The sequence below is a fragment of the Manis pentadactyla genome, chromosome 3 (genome assembly GCF_030020395.1).
Source record: "Manis pentadactyla isolate mManPen7 chromosome 3, mManPen7.hap1, whole genome shotgun sequence".
In the NCBI taxonomy this organism is placed as follows: Eukaryota; Metazoa; Chordata; class Mammalia; order Pholidota; family Manidae; genus Manis; species Manis pentadactyla.
The window spans coordinates 77,281,067-77,302,441 of NC_080021.1; the positions used below are offsets into that span (position 1 = coordinate 77,281,067).

The 21,375-nt window shown below is 38.1% G+C and overlaps 1 protein-coding gene across 1 annotated transcript in view; it reads left to right on the forward strand.

Moving 5' to 3' along the window:
* Positions 1-21,375, forward strand: part of TOX (thymocyte selection associated high mobility group box) — a 286,688-nt gene that overhangs the window by 147,747 nt on the left and 117,566 nt on the right. The window contains exons 2-3 of the mRNA XM_036907552.2: positions 2,769-2,834; positions 20,419-20,661. Coding sequence (XP_036763447.1) covers positions 2,769-2,834; positions 20,419-20,661 — 309 coding nt within the window. The remainder of the gene's footprint in view (positions 1-2,768; positions 2,835-20,418; positions 20,662-21,375) is intronic.

Consider the following 21,375-nt stretch of genomic DNA (forward strand, 5'->3'; position numbering starts at 1 on the left):
GCTTGAGACCCAAGAAGAGCTGATGTTTCAAATCTGCAGGCAGGAAAAGACTGATGTCACAGTTAACAGTCAAACAAGAACAATTCCCTCTTACTAAGTCTTTTATTTTATTTATATTTTATTCAGGCCTTCAGCTTACTGGGGAGGCCCACCCACAATAGGGAGAGCAATCTGTTTTACTCATTCTACCAATTCAAATGTTAATTTCATCCAAAAGTACCCTCACAGACATACCTAGAATAATCACTGACCAAACACATGGACGCCCTGTTGCCTGGTGCAGTTGACATGTAAAATTAACCTTGTCTTGATTATAAAGTATCCAGGGATATTCTGTCAGCCTGATTACTAAATTGACAGCTCATGATGACTCTTGCTTTTTTGAAAGTCTCAACGCTATAGAAATCCTGGACAATCCCCATGTCATCAAGATATTGCCAACACTCTGTTTTGATAATATGCTGACATTGTTTTCAGAATTGATAGCTAACTCATTTTTATGATTCAGAATATATTTATATTTCTGGTGTTTAAATGTATATGCTAGAAAGCCAGCTCTCTTGGCTTCGAACCCCAGCCCTCCCTCTTATAAGCCATGTAACCTTGAGCATCTAGTTTGCATCCTCTGTGCCTCTGTATCTTCATTTGTAAAGTGTGGGTGATAATAACACCAAACTCCTGATGGTTATGGAGATTAAATCAGTTAATACAGCTAAAGAAAGAGGCAGGTGATAGGGACATAGAATGTCTTTAAAAAATAGTTATTCCTGGAGCCACATACCTGTATTGAAGAATGCTGTTTCAGCCTTGGTGTAAAACCACTTAGGCACAGGTCCTTTTTGAGAAAAGTGTCCTTATCAAGAGCAGTAACATTGAATATACTCAATTAGCATACACTTTGGATAGACTAAAACCAAAACTTCAAATCCTTAGTTGGCTTGAGAATGACACCAGATTTAGAAAATGAGTTTGAGAAGATGAAATAGAAAGTAACACATTTATAGAATATGCATAGGCAGTGGAGCATTTGATTCACTTCACTACTTCTGTTCAGTTTAGTTTGTTATAGTCAGAGAAACTGTCCATATTTTAAATGGTTCTTTGGCATCTTAACATTAAAAATATTTGCAAACAAACCAACAGTGAGCGGGGTTGGAGAAATGCTGCGTGATCCTCCTTGTCAGGTTCTGAGCTGTCAGGAGTAACAGGCGGCCTGACTGGGCCTGGGCTGTCTTTGGGTTGAAGGCGCTCGCCCGACTGATGGAAAAGCAACCTTGGGTAAGTCACTTGGGCTCAGGGCTCCTGAGCCAGATGACAAAGCAGCCAAAATGTCCAACTTGTCTTCTCTGAGGGTGCCGTTTCTGATTTGGCCCAACAACCACATCATTCAGAAGTGATTTCATACCTGTTCAGAAAAGTTTATTCATGACATGAAATGTATTCGCAGGGTGATGCATGAGGAAATCCTCTGGTCCTTTGAATTTAACCTCATGACTGCTTCAGTGTCCTGGAGACATCTTTACCTGTAGAGTTCATGCCTATGTGAATCTTCAGGGCCCCCACTTGCTGCAGACTACAGTTCAGAAGCTCTGTTGTGTGTCCCTCGTATTTGTACAACCCTCTGGCATGAACAGCTTATAGGTGGTGGAATGTGATGTCTAGAACACAATATCTTTTTCTTTTTGATTGGATATAAAGTACATCTGCATTCTGTGTACTTGCACCTTCATCAGTAACACTATTCTGTCTTGCAAAGTAATTTTTCGGATTTTCAAGTTCTTGTGTCTGAAATTAGTTAGCCTGACAATGAAAGTACTTTCAAACTCAGCTCTTTGAAGCTGGCTGTATTAGTCCGTTTGATTATTTCCTAGGGAAAATTCTTCTTCTTACTAAAGAAGGAATGTTTTGACCATTTATCAAGTGACTAAAGATAGCTGAGGATTAAGTTCGAATGGAGTGATTACTGCTTTCAAAAACCCAAACAATAAGAAGTATGTTGTTGTGCCTTGAACTATTTGATAGTTCTGCAATTCTACTGCCCCAGGAATTTCCTCCCTGTTTTGTTCCTAACTTGTAAAGTTGCTATGAATTTCTATGCACTTGTAATACATTAATTCTGCTTTTGAACAACTTCAGAGAAAGAAATTTAATCATCAAGCCTGAATATTTTTGTTGTTATTCATTGTTACTTGTCATCTTAGCCATGGTTGTAGTGGTACATGCTCCTTTTGAATATTATTTTAAAGTTGAAATTTTTAATCATAAAGCTATTGTGATGAAGCCAATTTTAGTCCATGATGATGACCCTGCACTTTTTCATTTTTGAGAGCAATACTCAGAATGCATTGAGCTGTGCCTTAGTGTATTTTCCATTATCCTTTCCTTTCAGAAATCATGCCATTCATTTAATACTTCATTACAGCCAAACTGCAATATGTATACATGGTATGCAAAATGAGCCATTTTGTTTTAAAACAGATTGCAGATGAAAGGAAACCATTCATTTCTTGCTGGCTTGCTGTAATTACTAGAGCACTAATTACTCCAAATCACTGACATCGAGGGTCAGGAAGGATGACAACAGAAACATCAAAGAAAAGACGTATCTCACTTGCTATGACAGATTTTCCATATTCTCAACCATGATACATATTTTTTTTTATGGCTACTGTTTTCCAGTTTGATGGTGAAAACAAAACAAAATAGCAACAACTACAGATATGCACACAGTCCAGATCGCTGAATGTTTACTATTATTTCATTCGCAGTTTGACGGTGAGAACATGTATATGAGCATGACAGAGCCGAGCCAGGACTATGTGCCAGCCAGCCAGGTGGGTTAATTAATCTTCTCTGCCTTGTTTCAAATTGTAATTAAACAAATTCAAAGAGTCGCATTGCAAATGAGTAGCACTATCAGTAACTGCCGCAATCAGGAATAATCATAATTTATAAACAAAGCATTTAAGCCCTGTTTCCAGTTAATGAGATCGAGCTGATAAAACACCGGAGTTGGCATTTGTTGAAAGATACTACCTTGTTTCCTCTCCAGAATGGCAAGCAGCTGTTTTGCCAGCATGATCTTTCATAAACAGTTGTTTTACCTTTAGGAAATAAAGTCTTTACAGGTGCAGCTTATTTGTGCTTCTGACTATAGACACGTTAATCATTAGGAGCTGCACGTGTCCCAGATAACTTTAATTACTGACTTTTGGGGCAGTGTTCAATAAAATGTTACATTTGCAACCAGAGCCCCATGGCCAGTGGGCACTGGATGGCTGCTTTCCGAATCTCCTGGGTGGGTAGATTTCAAGCCAAAATGCATGAGAGGATTGAAACATTTCAAGGGCATGTTTGTATCCTCTTCAGTGGGAGTGGGTGACAAGGTATTTAATCCTGAGAAGTGACAACAAACGTCCAATGAAAAGGTAAATGGTTACATTTATAAAGGTAAATCCTTGGCCGTATTTTTGGATACATAAAAGACCAGGCCCTTTAGTCCAAGAAGTGCATTTAAAGCAAAATTATAACTGCCCCAGGTGCCAGCATAACATAATATGTAAGCAAAAGTAACAAATAAATGAAAGTGAGGGAAAGTTCATAAGAGCGTTTTGTGGACTTGAACATCTTTTTTCTCTGGAACAGTGAACCCATGGTAGCTTGGAGTTTCCTATGTCAGTAACTGTGGCATGAACTCTAACATAGGAGTTTTCAGTGCCTACATACCCACCCAGATAGATTTGATGACTGGGATGGGCAAGGGGACAGGGAACACAAATAAAACCTCTTTGTGTCTTCATGGTGCTTGCCAGTTTATTATTAAATCTAATGTACATATTAGGGCTACACTTTTTGGAGCTTTGAAATTTCTCTCAGAACAAAATATCTGGTGCTTAACTCAAAACAGAGGCAGTCCTGCCGCTCCATGAACTCTGCATTTAGAAATCATTATGATCACTGCCTCCCCTGGCAGACATTCTGGAAACTGCACTATATTGTTCAGAAGAGAAGGTCATCGTTAAGTTCAAAGATCCGGACTACATTTCCTTCAATTCAACTGGGTTGATCACTCTCAGAATACCTTTGGAAGGCTGAGCTTTACATTTAGAATTCTTAACTGAATTCATTCAGCTAAGTGGCCTTCAAGATCCATAGGTAGTTCTGAATAAGACTGTTTGATTAAAAAATGAAAAATGTTGCTATTAATTTTCTTCTAGCCATCAATCCCAAAACTGTACTGACAAGTTTAGTATTACTATTAGATTAAAGCAACCTGGTATCATCTCTTTGGAGCCTTTAGGGTTTTCAAGTGTAAGGGCTAATTGAATTTGTTTGAAACAGTAGAAACACAAACTCAATAAATGATTGCTGTTATAAAGCAGCTGCTTCCTTTCAGAGAATCATTATGTCTGTCTTAAAGACTTTTGGATAAAGGATTGGAAATTCAAAACATATACATCAGAACAACTTGGCTTCTTAGATATTCCAATTCAAGTACAATGGGTCAAACAAAATCAAACAACCAACATTATTTTTCTTAATATTTCAGTCAGAAGTTACTAGGAATGCTTTCAATACCAGTGATAATATATGAAGGAGTAAAGAGCTCCAGATACTTTATGTACTTTGTAAAGATAAGGCAGGTTTGTGTGCCAGAAGCAAACTATTTTTTTAATAATGCAGCACATATGAAAATGTTTTTGGAATGTGCTATTTTAAAAATTAAACTGATGCAAGATAATACATTCTCTGTGGGGAGGAAGTAAGTTGAATGGCCTTAGCTAAATTTTACACTTAACATTCCTTTTGTTATATAGTGTATTCAAGAATTCACTACCTGGTATTCTTTTAGGGAATTTTAATTAATTTACCCCTTTCAGCAACCATATATAACATTTTAGTCATCCTACAGGAAAAAAAATAGTTTCATTCCTTTTCCTATATAACATCAAACATCTGCATAGTTTAGTAATCCAAGACAACTTGCCTCATAGCATCACTCAACAATTATAATTCCTGTTCAATTTTCAAATCAGTACATGCTTTGGGACTTACAGACTAAGTTGCTAAGTAGCAACATATGGTGCACTACTGCTCCTGTGATGTTGCTGCAAGCAAATAACATAATTCTAAACTTGAAATGATTTTTATAGAAAGTCAATGCTGGAATAGCTCCAGAAATGGAAGTACACTGTAAAAATTAATGATATTCTTTTAGACAGTCCCAAAGGGCTCTCTGGCACTATCTACTGCCTGCATTCTCTACCACTTAAGCTAGTGTATACAAATCATTTAGAATTTTTTGCATATGATTTTGTAATTGATAGGCAGCATTTAAACTGAATATACCACCCCATAATAAGCCTGACAAGTATGTAATAAAAACCCATGACATTTCCACTTCTCCCTACCTCCATTCTTGGAATATTTACTATTTTCTCCTATATTAGCTATAAGTGTGCTGACCTCTCAGTACTTAATTTAAACAACACTTAACTTTTTCTCAGTCTGTATAGAATTTGAACCATGTGCTGCAAGAATTCTTTGTGTGTTTCCATGCCCTGGCTAAGGGGGTGTATGTTGCTTAATACCCCATGACCTTGCAGATTCCCTCCTAGAGAGTTCGTGGGACATTGTGAGTGGCTAATGAAAGGAAAGCCAGCTGGGAAGAGTGGCCAACAGCCCATCATAAAGTCGCTGATTGCTCATCCTTCACTGTCATCTCTGATGGACGAATATGCCAGAGTACACAACAATAAGGCAGAATGGGATTGGGCTTTCCACCCGAGCTCTGACCCTTCTCCAGACTCTCCCAGGCCCACTCATATTCACATGCTCTGAGGTCCCTGTCTTTCCCTAGAAAACTCAAGCCACTTTTTCCAGCCCCTACAATTCCAGTCCCTTTTGTAGTCTTTATGTTAATGCACTCGAGATATAAATGTTCATCTGAATTAAATACATCAAAGGAAACAGACAAGGAATCTGGTCATCTTGATCAGACCTTTCTATGGCACCAAGGTTATTTATTTAGTGTTAGTTCTGAATATGTGCCATTACTCTTTCTTATTCTCTCTTCTTATTTTCCTTGGCTGCGTGTTCATCCAGAGCTTTCCACCACACTGGCAACATGTTTCACCAGTTGTGTCCGTGGGAACTCTCATGCGTGCCTCAGTCAGGGTACTGCATGAAGAAGGCTGAGAAGGCCTGGCCTTTTCTGTACAGGGAATAATCACTTGGTAGGGAGAATCAGAAGGTTTTTCTGTTATCACGTCATGGAAAGTTTGGTTATTTGATTGAACCACATTTTCAATAAAGTGCTTCCTCCTTGACCTTGGCCTTCACTCCGCTAACCGATTTCCATCTGTGTGCTTTCCATCCCTGCTCTCTTGCTGCCTCCACTCCTTTCCTCCTTTCCTGTTACTTCTCTCCTCCTCCTTCTTCCCATGAACAGTTACCCTTTAAGCATGAACTAATCTTTGTTTTTAATTCTGAGTGTAATAGTAAACCCTAGACATTAAATGTCCTGACCCGAGATCCTAATTTGGTTTATGTTCAGGTTGTGACCAGGTTTCTCTCTGCTTCTTTCCTTGTCCCCCACTGGAATTCTGTCTCTTACCTGGTCCCTCAAAGCTCAAGATTAAAAAAATAACAATGATAAAATAGAGCAATATAATTTTTTCCTAGATTCTTACAACTAAGCATTTGACATACATTTTGTACCATACATTTCAAATATAAAACTTGAAGAGCATCTATAATCTAGGGCAGCTCTCTCATGTGAGTTTCAGGTTTGATTTCTAACTCCACTGGGCAGCTGTCCCTGACAGCAGCTTAGACTCAACATATCAATTCATCAAACTGAAATTCATCACCTGCAACCTACTCCCTCACTCCCTAAACACCTTTTTTTCCAATATTGCCCATTGTCATAAGTGTTACTACCACCTACCCAGTCACCCAAAACATGGACTTGGAGAGTCTCCCTTATCACTGAACCCTGAGTTAATGCCAGTTAGTGTTTATCCTATTTTTTTGCACAATTTCCAGTCTGTCTCCTCTTTTCCTCTACATAATCACTGCCTGAGTTCTAGGCTTCAGAATTTCTCATCAGCTGTCTGATTTCCTCATCGCCATTTCTCCTCTCATTGTTGCTCAAGGATCCGTGTTTCTTCCCTGTCCATGTACTTACACACCTCTTTACCTCTCCAGTGTCTAGTCAGAGGACTTGCCCCTCTGAGGCATGTGCATCCTAGAATTGGTGCCTATTTCCTTGTCTTACTCACTGGATTGTGAGCTCTTAAAGGTAAGACTCCTGTTTCTCTCTTGGATCTGCTGAAGCTAGAATGATGTCTGACACATCAGTATGCAACATTATTTGTTAAAAGATGAGTAAATGAATTAAAATAGTTTGTGTACACGTTTTCTTATCATGTTGATTCTTTGAGTCTGCTCCTGGCAACAATTTTCCACTGTGCCTTGTGGACATCTAGGAAGTCTGGCCCTGTCCATTCCATTCTTGTAGCATGCTCCTATGATCCACCTGGGTGTCGACGCCAAGACACATTAACAAAGGCACCAGCAGTGCTGTCTCCATAGAGAATCATTTCAAGTACAAGACACAAAGAATTAATGTGATAATAAAGTAGATAAAAATCTGCAGTTACATTTACAATAATGTCATCTTGCTGTTTGCCATAAGCAATACGATGGCAGTGGAACCTGTAAGATACCCAAGTTCCGTTTTGTAAGTATTCTCTTAAATCTACCATTAGAATTCTACTCTTCTGAGATTTACAAACATATCAACTATGCCTATATTTCTAATTACATGTTTTCCTAAGGAGAAAATTCTCTAAGTTAAAGTGTAGATGAGGTATGACTGAAGGGCCTCAAAAATATAATATTTTTGAAGAGCATTTTTGGAAAAAAAAAATTTGATTATAGGCCATAAAATGCCCATTGTGACATAAATTTGAACTATAAATTAAACCAATTACTTTTAGATTGGTTCTTTTTGGCAGAAATTTCAGAAGTAAAGTCAACCTGACTTTTTGACCACTGACCCAATAAAATGACAAAGCTACCATGCTTTGAATAATCCAGTTAGTCTAACAAAGTCTGGCATCTTAACAAGCCCAAACTAGTTACGCAAACCAGTCTTCAGTGTAACGTTCAAATGATTACTCTACGCAGTCCCAGAGGTATTCATTTCAGACAAAATTGCTCTTGTTGCCTTGCATACAAGCTGAGTTTTCAATGGGAAATGAAAGGATGCCTGGAAAAATAGGCCACCTAATTAAGTTAAACTACTCTAGCATTTGGCTTGACATCTTCATTACTCAAAATTAAAAAGATGCTTCACTTGAGCACACAAGTTACTATTGTTTATGTTGTTTTCTTCCTAAATTGGCTTCTTACATGGAAGTCTGTTTTTCAGAATTATATCTTGAAATAGCTCACATTTTTCTTACAGTTTATAAAAATGTCTTAATAGCTGCAAGGATTCTGAATACAGATGCCATACAGTATGTATCTTAGGGCTCTTGATAGTCAAACGCACACCGTCTTTCTGCATTTTTTTCTTGATCACTTAGATACTGATATGGTTGAATTTTAGATGTTTTTTTTACCAACCTGGTCTTTATTATTATTTTTTTTGGCTGGGTATTGCCTCTGTTAGCTATAAATGATCAGTTACTTTAGAAATAGAAATTCCTCAAAAAATGTTTCAGTAGACCATAAAATTTAAACTGAAATTCATTTGTCCAGTGACAGTGTTTTATATCAAATTATGTAGCAGAGCTATTTTGGGAACATTTTAAAATATAAACACATGTAGAACACACCATCCACTGATTGCCAGTTCCTACTCATTGACACTAATGAGGCTGCTGACAGGTTAAATGTTGTGTATCATATACATTTCCAAGCTGTGGGATTTATGAATATAAGGCTCATTTTTTATTTCAGAAAATGAATGTTTGGATGCTGATTATGCTTGAGAATTTTATTATAATTGTCTAATAGTATGTTTTTTCAAGTATTAGGGAAATGCATTTCAATGGTAAAAATTACGAAAGTGTCTGAATGGAGCAGCATTGGTGGTAAAAACAGACTCTCAAAAAGCATTGAGCTCCACTTGGAAGATGGTTTTCTCAGTGGGCAGTCATCAAGTGACACCAGACATTTAGGCACTGGGAAGAGGTATTGTGACTTTAGTGCACAGCCTGACCAGTTATGCAGTTGCATTTGATGCATTTTGAAAACAGCCCTTTGGCTTGTTCAGAATTATATTTTGCAGACATTTTTCTTTAGTACATGAACAATTATGAAAAACTAAATGACCTTTCCTGTTAAATTTTGCAATATATAACATGCTAGGTTTTTTTTCTGGCACTTACTATAATAAACCTGTCACTAAAGAATGTCTGAAAAATAGGTACGATATTTCAAGTTAAGTACAGTAATATGTTGAATGATATCATCTGTCTATGCCAATTCCATTTCCAAGACACTTAAAGATTGTTCTAAACAAACCCTAAAATTTTAAAATATGACAGTATGTCAAAGAGGAGTGATTTTGCCCGCTTTCAGTGTAAGAACACCGAGGCTAGGAAATGCTGAGTTTTTTTTTTCCACCCACCCAGATCTCTTCTGAGACCTCCTTCTTCATATCCTCATCTGCCACCCCAAACACCTTTAAAAAAGTGTCAAGTTTCCCTTTGCAGTTTCAGTTCCTCGGTTTTGGAGCAGACTTAGCTAGACTTCCCAGAAACACAAAGAGGGTTTCAGTTTAATTTTTATCTATACCTGTATTTTTTTTTTCCTTTCTCCTGTGTTTTTCTGATCTGTGTTATTTCAGTCTGGTTATACAAATGTATAACTATAACCCTAGTGGTTTGAAATTAATTGGTCCTTGTCTTGGAAAATGTTCTCCATACATTCCTTGCTGTTTAGCAAGTATGATAATTGAGTCTGTTGCTAGTAAAGTCAAACCAGTGACTTCTCAGTCCTCGCATCAGGGATTGGCCTGGAGTGAAACTCGCGGCTCCGATGCTCTGAGATCACTAATGAAGGCTTCCATATGCAGCTGGGCATCCTAGCATTTCACGAGGAAGGCCTCTTTCAAGAAGAGCTGAGTTGGCCGGGAGTTGTATTTTCTGAATGCATGAAGCACAGCGACCTTGGAGGCATAGGGGCTGGGGCCAGGTGATAGGATTGTAGGGGCAGGACAGGACCAGCAGCCCTACATAGGTGCTGCTTTAGAGGAAGCCTGGACTTCTCGGTATGGTACTGTGAGTACCAAGCTGTTTCTCTCTTATACTCTGACTTCAGTTAAACTTCTTGCTTGTCCAGAAGATGGTGGGTTTCTGGAGGAAACTTTGTGCTGCTGGACGTTAGGTCAATCCTCCCCTACCCCAGGGCAGTGAATGAATTTAGATCCATAATTATAATAGCTGTCATTGGCAGCTACCTCTATCTGGCAAGGAACCAAGCAAAGGTGTTGCATGCTTATCTCATTTAATCCTTACAACAAGGAGGAGAGAGGTAGTGCGAATGGCCAAAGATAGAGAGGAAGTACCAGAGCTAAGACTCTAGCCTGAGAAGGATGCCCAAGTCAGCCTCCCTCCTCGGTCACCCAGGCTTTATTCTATTTTAGGATGTTAAGGTCGCAATGCTGAAGTGCTAACATCGGTCCTTGTTAGTATGGAGATAACTGCACCATGTCATGTGGGAATACTCCAAAAAACCAAGTGAAATTGCAAATATTTGACCATCTTTTACCTAAAAAAGCAGCAATTTCATATTCAATTTCACATTTCATATTTGTTCCCACAACCGTGAAAGCTGTGCAGAGGGGAGGTGTTCATTGCTCTCCTGGCCACTTCTTGCCAGACCGGTGATTCCATCCATCCTTGTTTCACCCTTTTCCAAGCCTTTGCCACCACTACCATCCCCTTTCCATTGTATTCTCACTACTTTTTGTGTCCAGGTTGGGGACTCGTGTCCCACCCTAGGCATTTTCCCTTTTCTCCTCCAGAAGGTAAACAAAGTACAGGAGGTCTTTCCAAAGAAGACATCTCCCCTTCCCCGGCCAGGGATCCCACTTCTGGGTAACTGAAGGCTGAGGGGTTTTATCTTCATTAAACCAAGGAAATTGTCTCCAATTGTTCATCTTTTATCTTTTCCTCTGTGTCCCTATCTTCAGCTCCATATCAGTGTAAGCCTTCTTTGTAGTAAAGTCTTAAGGAAGTGAGATGATCCTCACACATCTAAGGACCCCCTTACAGTTGTTCCTGGTGAAAGATCTAAAGGGGGGAATCGCATCTCAGAGTGTGACAAGGAGAAACAGGAGCCTCCCTTTCCTTCTCTGGCCTCCTTGATTGAGGGAGGAGCCATCTGTTTACTCTGCTCCTCTGCTAATCTGGCTTCTTTACGAAGAATGTGAGTTTACATACCAAACATTTACTGATTTCTGTGCAACAGGCAAAAATGAAAAGCATGGCCATAAACACATATGGCATATATTTTTAAGTTTACTTGTACATGTAAAAATAGGCTAACGTTGAACACTCAACTCCAGCTGGCTGCCTGCATATGATTTAGCAAATAGAAACTGACCATAAGCAGAAATCAATTTAACACAGGTTTTTTAAAACGGAAAATTTAGAGCTCAAATGATATTAATGTTTTAAAATAGTATATTAAAACTCAGTGCATTTTATTCATTATTAAGTGCAAAAAAAAATTCTATATAATGATACTATGGGTTTCCTCTCTGCCCAATTAGTTCTCTATATACAAGAAAATAATTTAATTTCTTTGGGCCTCATTTTCTTCATCTGCAAATTGGGGGGATAGTCTCTGAGGTCTTCCCTTGAGTGAACATTATGAGCATAAATATAGAACTGTAGAACATTATCCTAAGGGAAAAAAGTGGATAAAGTTATTTATCACAGTGTGGTTCATAACAGAGAAAAATCAGAAATACCCTAGATGTTTGTTAATAGGGAACTGATGGAATAAAGTATAGGATATGCAAACAACATAATATGCAGCCATTTAAGCCATAATGAAGATGATATTTATCTGAATGGAAAATTACTCACAATTCATTTTGAGTGGTCAGATTAATTATATGAGGGTATAATAATAATAATAACAACAATATTGTAGCTAACATTGATCTCTCTTATGATCCAGGATATTGCTCAAATTATTTACATTCTCATTTAATCCTGATATGCCCTTAATGAACTGAATACTGTTGTCATCCCTATTTTACACATTTGTAACTGAGGCTTGAGGAATAAAGTAACTACATCTACTGAGAGGAACTGACATTTGCATGTAGCATATCTAACTCCGAAGTTAAAGTTCTATGACCTGACTTTTGTTATTAAAAGCATAAAAAAACCCAAAACAAAATAACAAATATGGACTAAAAAGAATCTTGGGAAGTGCCCATGTTTTAATAGTGTGAGTCAGAATATATGAACTGAATGTGAGAACTGAAAACATCTGGAGAACTAAAAAAAAATATAGATTGCATTCTGACATAAAATTGTATGCTAAAGCATTAAATTTTAATGTTTTAATTATCCCCTTTAAACACTGACTATGGAATGATGGTGACTATTGCCAGAAGAATATCCTTGAGCCCTCGGAGGGTTTCGGCAGTAGCTCCCCCACTTCAGCCTGCTCTCCCTAACCATCTGCCTGGGGGTTGTGGGTTGTGGGGGGAGTACACTGTTTGTTTCCCAGAAGCTTAGTTTTTTTTTTAGCCAAAGAGGAGGCCCTTCTGACAAGTGCATGCAGCACCTGGTTTTAAAATGTCACCTAAAAATACAGCTTGGAGACTCATGAAGGCCCTCAAATAATACTGAGAAGAAACAAATCTCTTCCGCATTTCAGGATCACTAATAAATTATGATAAACACCTACATTTAAATGCTAAGGACTTTTCTGGAAGCCTGAGCACCAGCCACAATTCACAGAGGAGTGTTGGACTGCCCTGTCCCACCCACCTCTGATCTGAGGGATTGGGTCACTGCCCTGGGTACCTCTGAATCCTCACAGCTTTAGCACATTAGTGGGATCAAGTTTACCCAGTGTCAGACATTCTCTGCGGCTGCCTCAAATCCACCCTGTTTTCTGGTCTCATTCAGGCTCTGCACACTGGTTTTTTCAATTATGAAAAACCATGATTCAGCAAAACCCAGTCCCAACAGAGGCTTGCATGTGTCCAGTACCCCAGGATTTGTTGTGATTGGTGGGACAAATCTTGCCCTTGAAGTTCTCTTAGAAATGGAAGACCTGACCTTGCTGTTGACCTCCTCGCCCGCCTGGTCCTGATTCTCCCTGTCGGTTCTGTGGTGCTTCCTCATCACTCACTGCACCTCAGCAGAAGAGTGATCTTCAGGCCTGGTTATGGTGCTAAATCTGCTTACAGCCATCCCTTTACCATTCCTGCTTTGAGTAATTCCTCTTCCGCTTCCACTCTGATATCACTTAGCTTGTCACTTTCCAATAGGCTTTTTATTGGGGACCTAAGTTCTTACATCTCCTAATTCACTTCCCTTACAACAAAATGCATCTTATAGTTCTTCGTATCACACTTTGCAGGATGCCTTACCCATAGTAGGTATGCAACAAATGCTGCTGAGGCGAATGAGGTGTTCATTGCCTTTTACTTAACACAGGTTACAAAAATTAATGAGCACAAATAAAATTAATGTTGTACTTTCTACCAAAAAATTACATTTTGATAACTGTTGCTTGAAAAATTAGTACATTGTGTGTTTTTAAGTGAAGATGATTTATTGCTATTGTCTAACATGAGAAGAAAGACAAAAAAATTGCAGGATCATTGGCTTGAGCACATCAATGGCACTGTTGGACAATTCTTGCTGAGTGTTAAGATGATTTATGTAATAGACCGAAGCTTTCCACAGTAATACATTATAGTCTCAAGCTTTCAACCCTTGTTCAGGCAGAGACAAAAGAATCTGAAAAATACATACTTCTGAAGGTCTTCTCAAAAGAAATTGAAGATAATGTTGATTCTGTTTAAAGTCTTTCAAGAGAAATCACTATTACATACAATATCTTAACTTCTGAAAACATACAGAGAAAGTTTATTAATTTCCTAGTGAACTCCTAAGATTACTTTGTTTTCCATTCAGTTATTTGAATCATGCAACAAGAATTTTCAGTAATAGAAGATGAAACATGTTTAAACATTGGTATCCTCTCCTTAACTTTAAAGAATTATGTTACAGATTAAAAATTAAGGTATTGCATATACATTTGATGGCAGTGCTATTTATTTATCTTTCAAATAAAGATCTATATGAGAAACATATTTTACACTGTTATAACCATAGCCATATTTTTAGTGTACGCATGGCTGCATAGAGCCATCACATAATTTAAAGATATGTACAAGATGATATCTTTTGAATTCTTCCGAGTTATGGGACTTCTTGTCACCAAAGACTGAGTGCTCTGTATAATGATTCCAATATGTGGACAGAGACCCACAAATACAAGGCTCCTCTGGTGGAAAAACTTGAGTTTAGAAAGAGAAAAAAAGGTAAGGTCTAGAAGAGATTTCCCATTATTCGTTCCCAGTCAGCATATAGTAAACCTCTGCAGTCAAAAGAAGAATCAGCCTAATTAACATCCCACTTCCAGAATGTAATAATGTAGAGCAAGAACTAAACAGTAACAGGCTGCCGCCAAAGGAAAGGTGGATTGCAGGAGAATAGAATGTAAACAGGGTACCCGGGTCATGGAATATGTAAAGCAATATGATTAAACAGGAATGTGAGTTTGTAATGAGATGGGGTTGGGGGGATGAGGTCTTCCAGAAGCCAGGTGAGAAGCAGCCTTTGCTTGTCACAGAAGTGGGGGGTCCTGGCTGGGGGAGGTTGGACATGAGTCGGGAGAGCAGCCTTAGTCAGATGGCTGGAAGTGTCCAAACAGATCAGAAGGATCCTCTGTTACTTTCCTAATCCATGCTCTCGATTCTAGTCTTCAGGAAGGATCCATCTGATTTAACAATATGACTTCCCTACCAAGAATCCCGGGGAGATAACCTTTCCACCAACCCAAAACAGTATGTTTAAAAGTATGGCCTTTGTTGCAAACTTAGACACTGAAATTCTGGTTCACAAATTCATTCACCTTTTACCTAGGTCAGTAGGAATGAAACTGTCAAGAACAGCCTGGGGTGCAGGGCTTCCAGCAGATGTGAGACCTGATCTCAACTATTTCTGGGGAACAATCCAATCACATTATGTATAAATAGGGCCACACCTTGCTTCAGTATGAGGTCTGATCAATGGCAAATATACTGCAATTCCTTTATAATGATATCTAAATTCTCTCCAATACTGTCTCTACTTGTTTTCTTGGGCATGGCCCAACCCATGGCATATATAAACCTATTTAACAATAACCATAGCTATGCTAAAGCTGCCATTTAGCAAGAACTTTCTGTGTGGCACACAGATATTTTCAGGCTTTTTACCTATCTTATATTTTTGTTTTCAATGCACATAGGAACCTCATGAAGCAGGTTTCGAAACTGAGGCTCACAAGGAGTAAGACACTTGCCCCAGAACCCACACCATAAATGCTTCAAAGAACCTGAATACAATCCCCATCTACTGGATTCCAGAGCCTCGATTCTTTCCAACACGCACTTGGCCCTTCTTACCTGTCATTGAAAGAATCATTATGAGGACACTCAGCCAGTCTGAAACTTACCTCCTCCTCACCAAACAAAGATATAACACTTTATAAACTATAAATGCAAATACCAATGGTAAGGTTTTAAGAAAATGACTTGAAATAGTCACTAAATCTATTATTTAGAATTGTAAAAATATTCTCTTGAGGATGATATTTTGAAATTACTACTTCACTGCTTCCTACAATTCCCTTGCGGCCTTGAAAAGTTCATATACATTCCAGAATTTGCCAAGCCGCATAAATGCACAGCCAAGTCTAACCCACACTCCATGACTCATGGTATCTGCTCCCTGGACACACAGAGATGCACAGAGCTTCTCACTCTAGGGCAGAGCTGTCCTATGGCATATCCCAGCACCAGCAATATGATGAGATGAAACTCTCTTGTGTCTGGGACCAGTGAGTAGCTGAAGATCAGGGAGAATCTGGACAAGTAGCAATAATGTAATTTTGAGTTCTTTGAATCATTTAGATCATGCAGACCGACTGTGATTTAGAGAGCAAATTACTTGGCATGCTTCTTTGTTTCCAGTTTACCTTTCATTAACTTGGTACAGATCCACAATAAAATCACAACTATTGACTTGAATTTCATACCACTGTCCCTAAGTACTTTCTCTCCATTTGTGTAGGTGGTCACCATCGCCCTTTCTCATTCCTTGGGGTGGAGGGATGCTGGATGGCTCAGACTTATCTCTAGGCTAGATTCTGATCTCTAGGCTAGGGGGGTCGTAGGCACTCTAAAGGGTAATAAGGAAGATTATACCACCTGGAAAGTCCGTACCTATTTTTGTCCAGAATTCTACACTGGAATCCTGCCCCATAAATCATGGGATTACTCCTTGACCATCTCTAACTCAGGCTAAAAAAAACAAAAACAAAAATGTAAACCCATGTCTTATGGGGATATGCAAGGGTCTTGGGAAAGACCAAATGCTCTTTGGTCCCAAGAGAGCAAGAGAATGAAAGATCCTTTAAACTCCTGGCTTCACTGACACTTGAAGGAGGAAAGTAAGCACAAGTCAGATAAGGACACTGAACCAGTAGACAACTGTAGCAGACCTACTGTGTCACCCAGGGATGGCCTTAACAGAAGCCTTCTCTGATTACTTAGCCATGTTCTCATCACCCATGTCTCTGTTTCTGTGATCAAAGCACTCTGTCATACCTTCTATGCCCACTTGCCTAATAAGGCCCTTACTGCCGGTCAGGCATGAGGCCACAGACCTGCTGTCCCCAAAGCATCCTCATGTGAAACTAAGGCATCCGCCTGGTCCTTAGCTGATGTGGGGTTAGGATCCATAAACTTCTGAGATCCAAGGGGCTGCAAACTCACCCTTACAAATCCTCTGGAGCCTCTGTGTCACTAGGGGTGATAAATGCAAGTCTCTACAAGGGGGACAGATTTAGCAGCCAGAGAGGGTTACCAAATTACCCTGCTCCAGTCTTTCTCAGGTGCTTAATCCTTTACATCTCTAACAGGATATTTTTGGCTTCCTGACATGCTGAGAGACTAATGTTACATGCCATGCTGTCAGCTGGCCAGTGCAAAGTCTTGGGGATGCAGGATATCTATTCAAGCCCATGGAATAACAACGGTATATTTGCAAACCTCATGAGCCTTCAGAGTCATTTTAGCACCCATTTACTCATTAATGCATTCTTTTGGTGATTCATTGAATTCATTCAACAAACATTGAACACGGATTCTAACCAGGCAGCTTCATGGGGAATAAGGGAAAATAGTGAATCATGTCCTAGTGTAATACATCCCTCCCCAAAAAACTGCAAATTGTCTCTAATATATAACTTACTATTGAGTTGTTCTTGGGTTTTAAAAAACCAAAATAAAGATGTCATGTCATAAAAATCAATGTTGAGAAATTAGCTAATTCATTTCCACACTTAAAAAAATTAGTAATTAGTCTGGCATTGAAGTTTTGTAAGTTCTGTGACATTTTGACATTTATACAATTACTGTGATACTTTTATATGGCATCAATTACACTATGTAATAGGCTCATGGCAAATAACCATATCATGACTTCAGATGTGAAGGACAGAAACTACTAAGTAACCTTTTGTTGCTAAAATTCTTGATCTACATAACTACCCATTACTGGTTAAGCTGTGGACTCTGTGGTTTTGGTATATAAATGCAAAGATTAAATAACGTTAATGTGCAATAACATGAAAATAAACCATGTAGTTGAATTGCATACAGTTGTTACCACTGAATGTAAAGTGATACCAATTAAACCTCCCTTTAAAATGCCACAAATTGATTTAACTACTGAGGAAACTCTAGAATGTAAAGTTATGGTATACAAAACATCCCTGAGTATTTTCAGAGGTTTAATGGCATTTTGAAAATTAAAAACATCTTTCTCCTCTATCGCTGGCACTAATTGTACCTTACTCAGGAAAATCACAAACAGGCACTAATTAACTTCTTAAAAGATATGTATAAACAAGTTCAACCTTTGAAATGTTGAAAAAAGAATTATGAATTCTTGTGCTCATATAAAGCAAATACTTGATTTTAGTGGAATGGACTTTGGGATGGAATTTAGAAGGAGAAAAGATAGTAATGTTAATATTAATTCTTAAATTATGAGATTTTTATTGATCAGAAATAGATGGGTATTGGCAATATTGTATCATACAACCTAATAAAATAGTAACAAGTACACTACTTATGTAAGTATCGTGCAATAAAAATGCCTTCCTCCTTTATATATCATCCCTCATATGTACTGAGTTGATTATTTAGCAGCTAAATGAAACTTATTTAATTTCTGAGTCCCAATTTTCTGTTCAGGAAAACAGGGCAATAATAGCTACACAAAGGATTATTGGAAGGATTAAATGAAGACAACATAGTCAAAGGACACAATACAGAACTTTAGATGAAGTCAGTATTAATAAATGGGCTTCCTCTCGCTCCCACCTCTCCATTTCACATCTTTTATGCTTCTTTTTATATTAATACTTATACCAGAAACCAATAGTTAGATCCTCAGAAGAATGGTCTAAAATATATCAGGCAAGTGAAAATTTCATCAGACTTTTAATCTTGACACTGAACACTAACATATTTTTCAGACAAGGCATATCTACTGTAAAAAGGAAAATTTGGTAACTGATGATCAAACTTTTAGGGTTGGTGATTTTTTTTTTTTTGCAGAGCTTTAGATATTTAAGAAAATTATCTGCAGAGATGAATCTTACCTTCATATACTCCCATCTCTAGCCTACATGTGCTGCTGCATGACCAGGTCTCAGTTACAGATGTTCCGAGTAGCTCTTCATTTCATCATGTCTCCTGACAGCACCTAAACAAATATAGCAAAACTTGTCAACATTTAGCAAGTGCAACTTGAAGATTTTCTTTCTCTTAGACAAACAGATGCCATCTGGAAAAAATAACCCCAGGCGCTTGGACGTAGGAGCATGAAGCTTATTGGCTGAACACCCAGAATACGTTACTCTACTTTCTTTGGCTCCAACCCTCTGCCTGCTCATTTCAAACCTTGCACACTTCAGCATGTTCATGCTGTTAGACAAGCAAGTCCTTCTTACCCTTGCACTCAAACACTGAAGACTCACCTAATTTGAAAGATAGGCTAGCAAGAATTATCTGGATCTAAATAGTTTCCTGCATATTACAACACCTGGTCTATAGGGCACTGCTGAATACCTCTGCCTTGACACTAATTGGTAGTAATGTTTTATTATTCAGTTCCTCCTTGTATTTTTAATATTGACCACATTCTGTTTCTAATGTGTCTTCATATAATCTTCCCTTCCTTCCTTGCTTCCTCCCTTCCTCTTTCATCTAAGGTTACTTTTTACAAGAAAAAAAACAAAACACAAGTTATTATTTATTTTACTGATTGACTTTTATTCCTAAAGTAGCATTGTAATAATTTTAGTGTTATTTTGCCTTTCAAAATTGACCTAACTGAATTTAATGACTACAATATTATTTACCAGTTTTTAGGGGAAAATCAAATCAATGTGAATAGCCAGAAATCAAGAAAGCAATTTTCATTTTTATTCTGATGATATCTTTGTGGTAAAAAAATAGCTTTTAATGGCTCTCTTTCATATATTGAACTTTCTATGCAACCATGCTTACGCAACATGCTTAAAATTACTTCTTTACTAATAATTTTACTTCTGTCACTCGGGAGCATGTAGTTTTTCAAAACCCAAAAGCAATTGCCCCAAAACTTCTGGAATTCATTTTATTACATCTCATGATCTGAGCAGTAGGGAGCCCTATGAAATATGTTTGATTAAGCATTAATTTTGTAAATTGCCTTCCTTCCCCACAATTCCCATGAAAAAGGTATTCAGCTAGATTAAAACCCTGGAAAATTTTAATGGGACCTTTGAAATCTGTATGAGTTCAGCTTCTTGGAAAAATAAAACTGCCTAATGGAAGTACTCTTTATATGAGAAGGGGCTATGCCTTTGAGGCAATTTTCTTCAATGCATAATAGTGAAATTGCGGCAGGATAAGCTGAGTGTTTGAAATGTCTTTGCCAAGTCCATAATGCTGCTTGTAATGACATCTGCAGGGGTCATGTGTGTTTGTGCACAATGCTGAAGAAGGGGATGATAATTTGCAACAATATCACTGTTGTCTTTCAGTCCTACCCTGGTCCAAGCCTGGAGAGTGAAGACTTTAACATCCCACCTATCACTCCTCCTTCCCTCCCCGACCATCCACTGGTGCATGTGAATGAAGTTGACACTGGCTACCACTCTTTGTGTCACCCAATGAACCATAATGGCCTGCTGCCATTTCATCCGCAAAACATGGACCTACCTGAAATCACCGTCTCCAATCTGCTGGGACAGGACGGCACACTGCTTACCAACTCCATTTCTGTGGTAAGAACTTGCTCACCGATTTGTGGAAGGCTTTGCATTGTAGTAACATGGCGTTCTGAAACTAGTAATACATTTTTAGCTCTGGAAAATATTCTCCATAAGTCCTGTAAAATCCTAAAGCAATTTTCCATTTTATATCTAAGTCAAGGCAAAATCAATTAATTACATGTTTAATCACTCCTATTTCTAACCCAAGGACTAAATATTATTTGTCACTGAATGTCCTTTCATAAAATCGAAGAGTTTTACTAGATTTCAGACAGCAAGTTACTTTAAAGAGTGCCAAGCCCTCATTCAGTTCAGAATTCCTCATCACAAGTAAGGCCGCCCCATGTTCTGAACAAGAATGGCTATTAAACTTGGTTTCTCCACTCTCAAAGTCCACAAGTTTACATAAAAGAAAAGCAAGAAAACAATTTTAATTTTTGCTTTGGAGGTATAATTCTGTTGATTAAAATAGATCTCCATTAAAGCATTTCAGTCTGTTAGGAGTGTTGTGACACTGAATCTTCTAATGTTCTACACTTCTCAAATTCTGTGGGAATGTATATCACCCAGAAAACTAGTAAAAATTAAATTCCCTACCCCCTCCCAGGAGTTGAGGGATCTGTACTTTTAACAAGCATCCCATCTTAAGAAACACTAACTTATCATAAAATATCTCCTGATTTTTATGTCATTTAAAAACTTAATTTTTCTGTCAATACCTCAAAT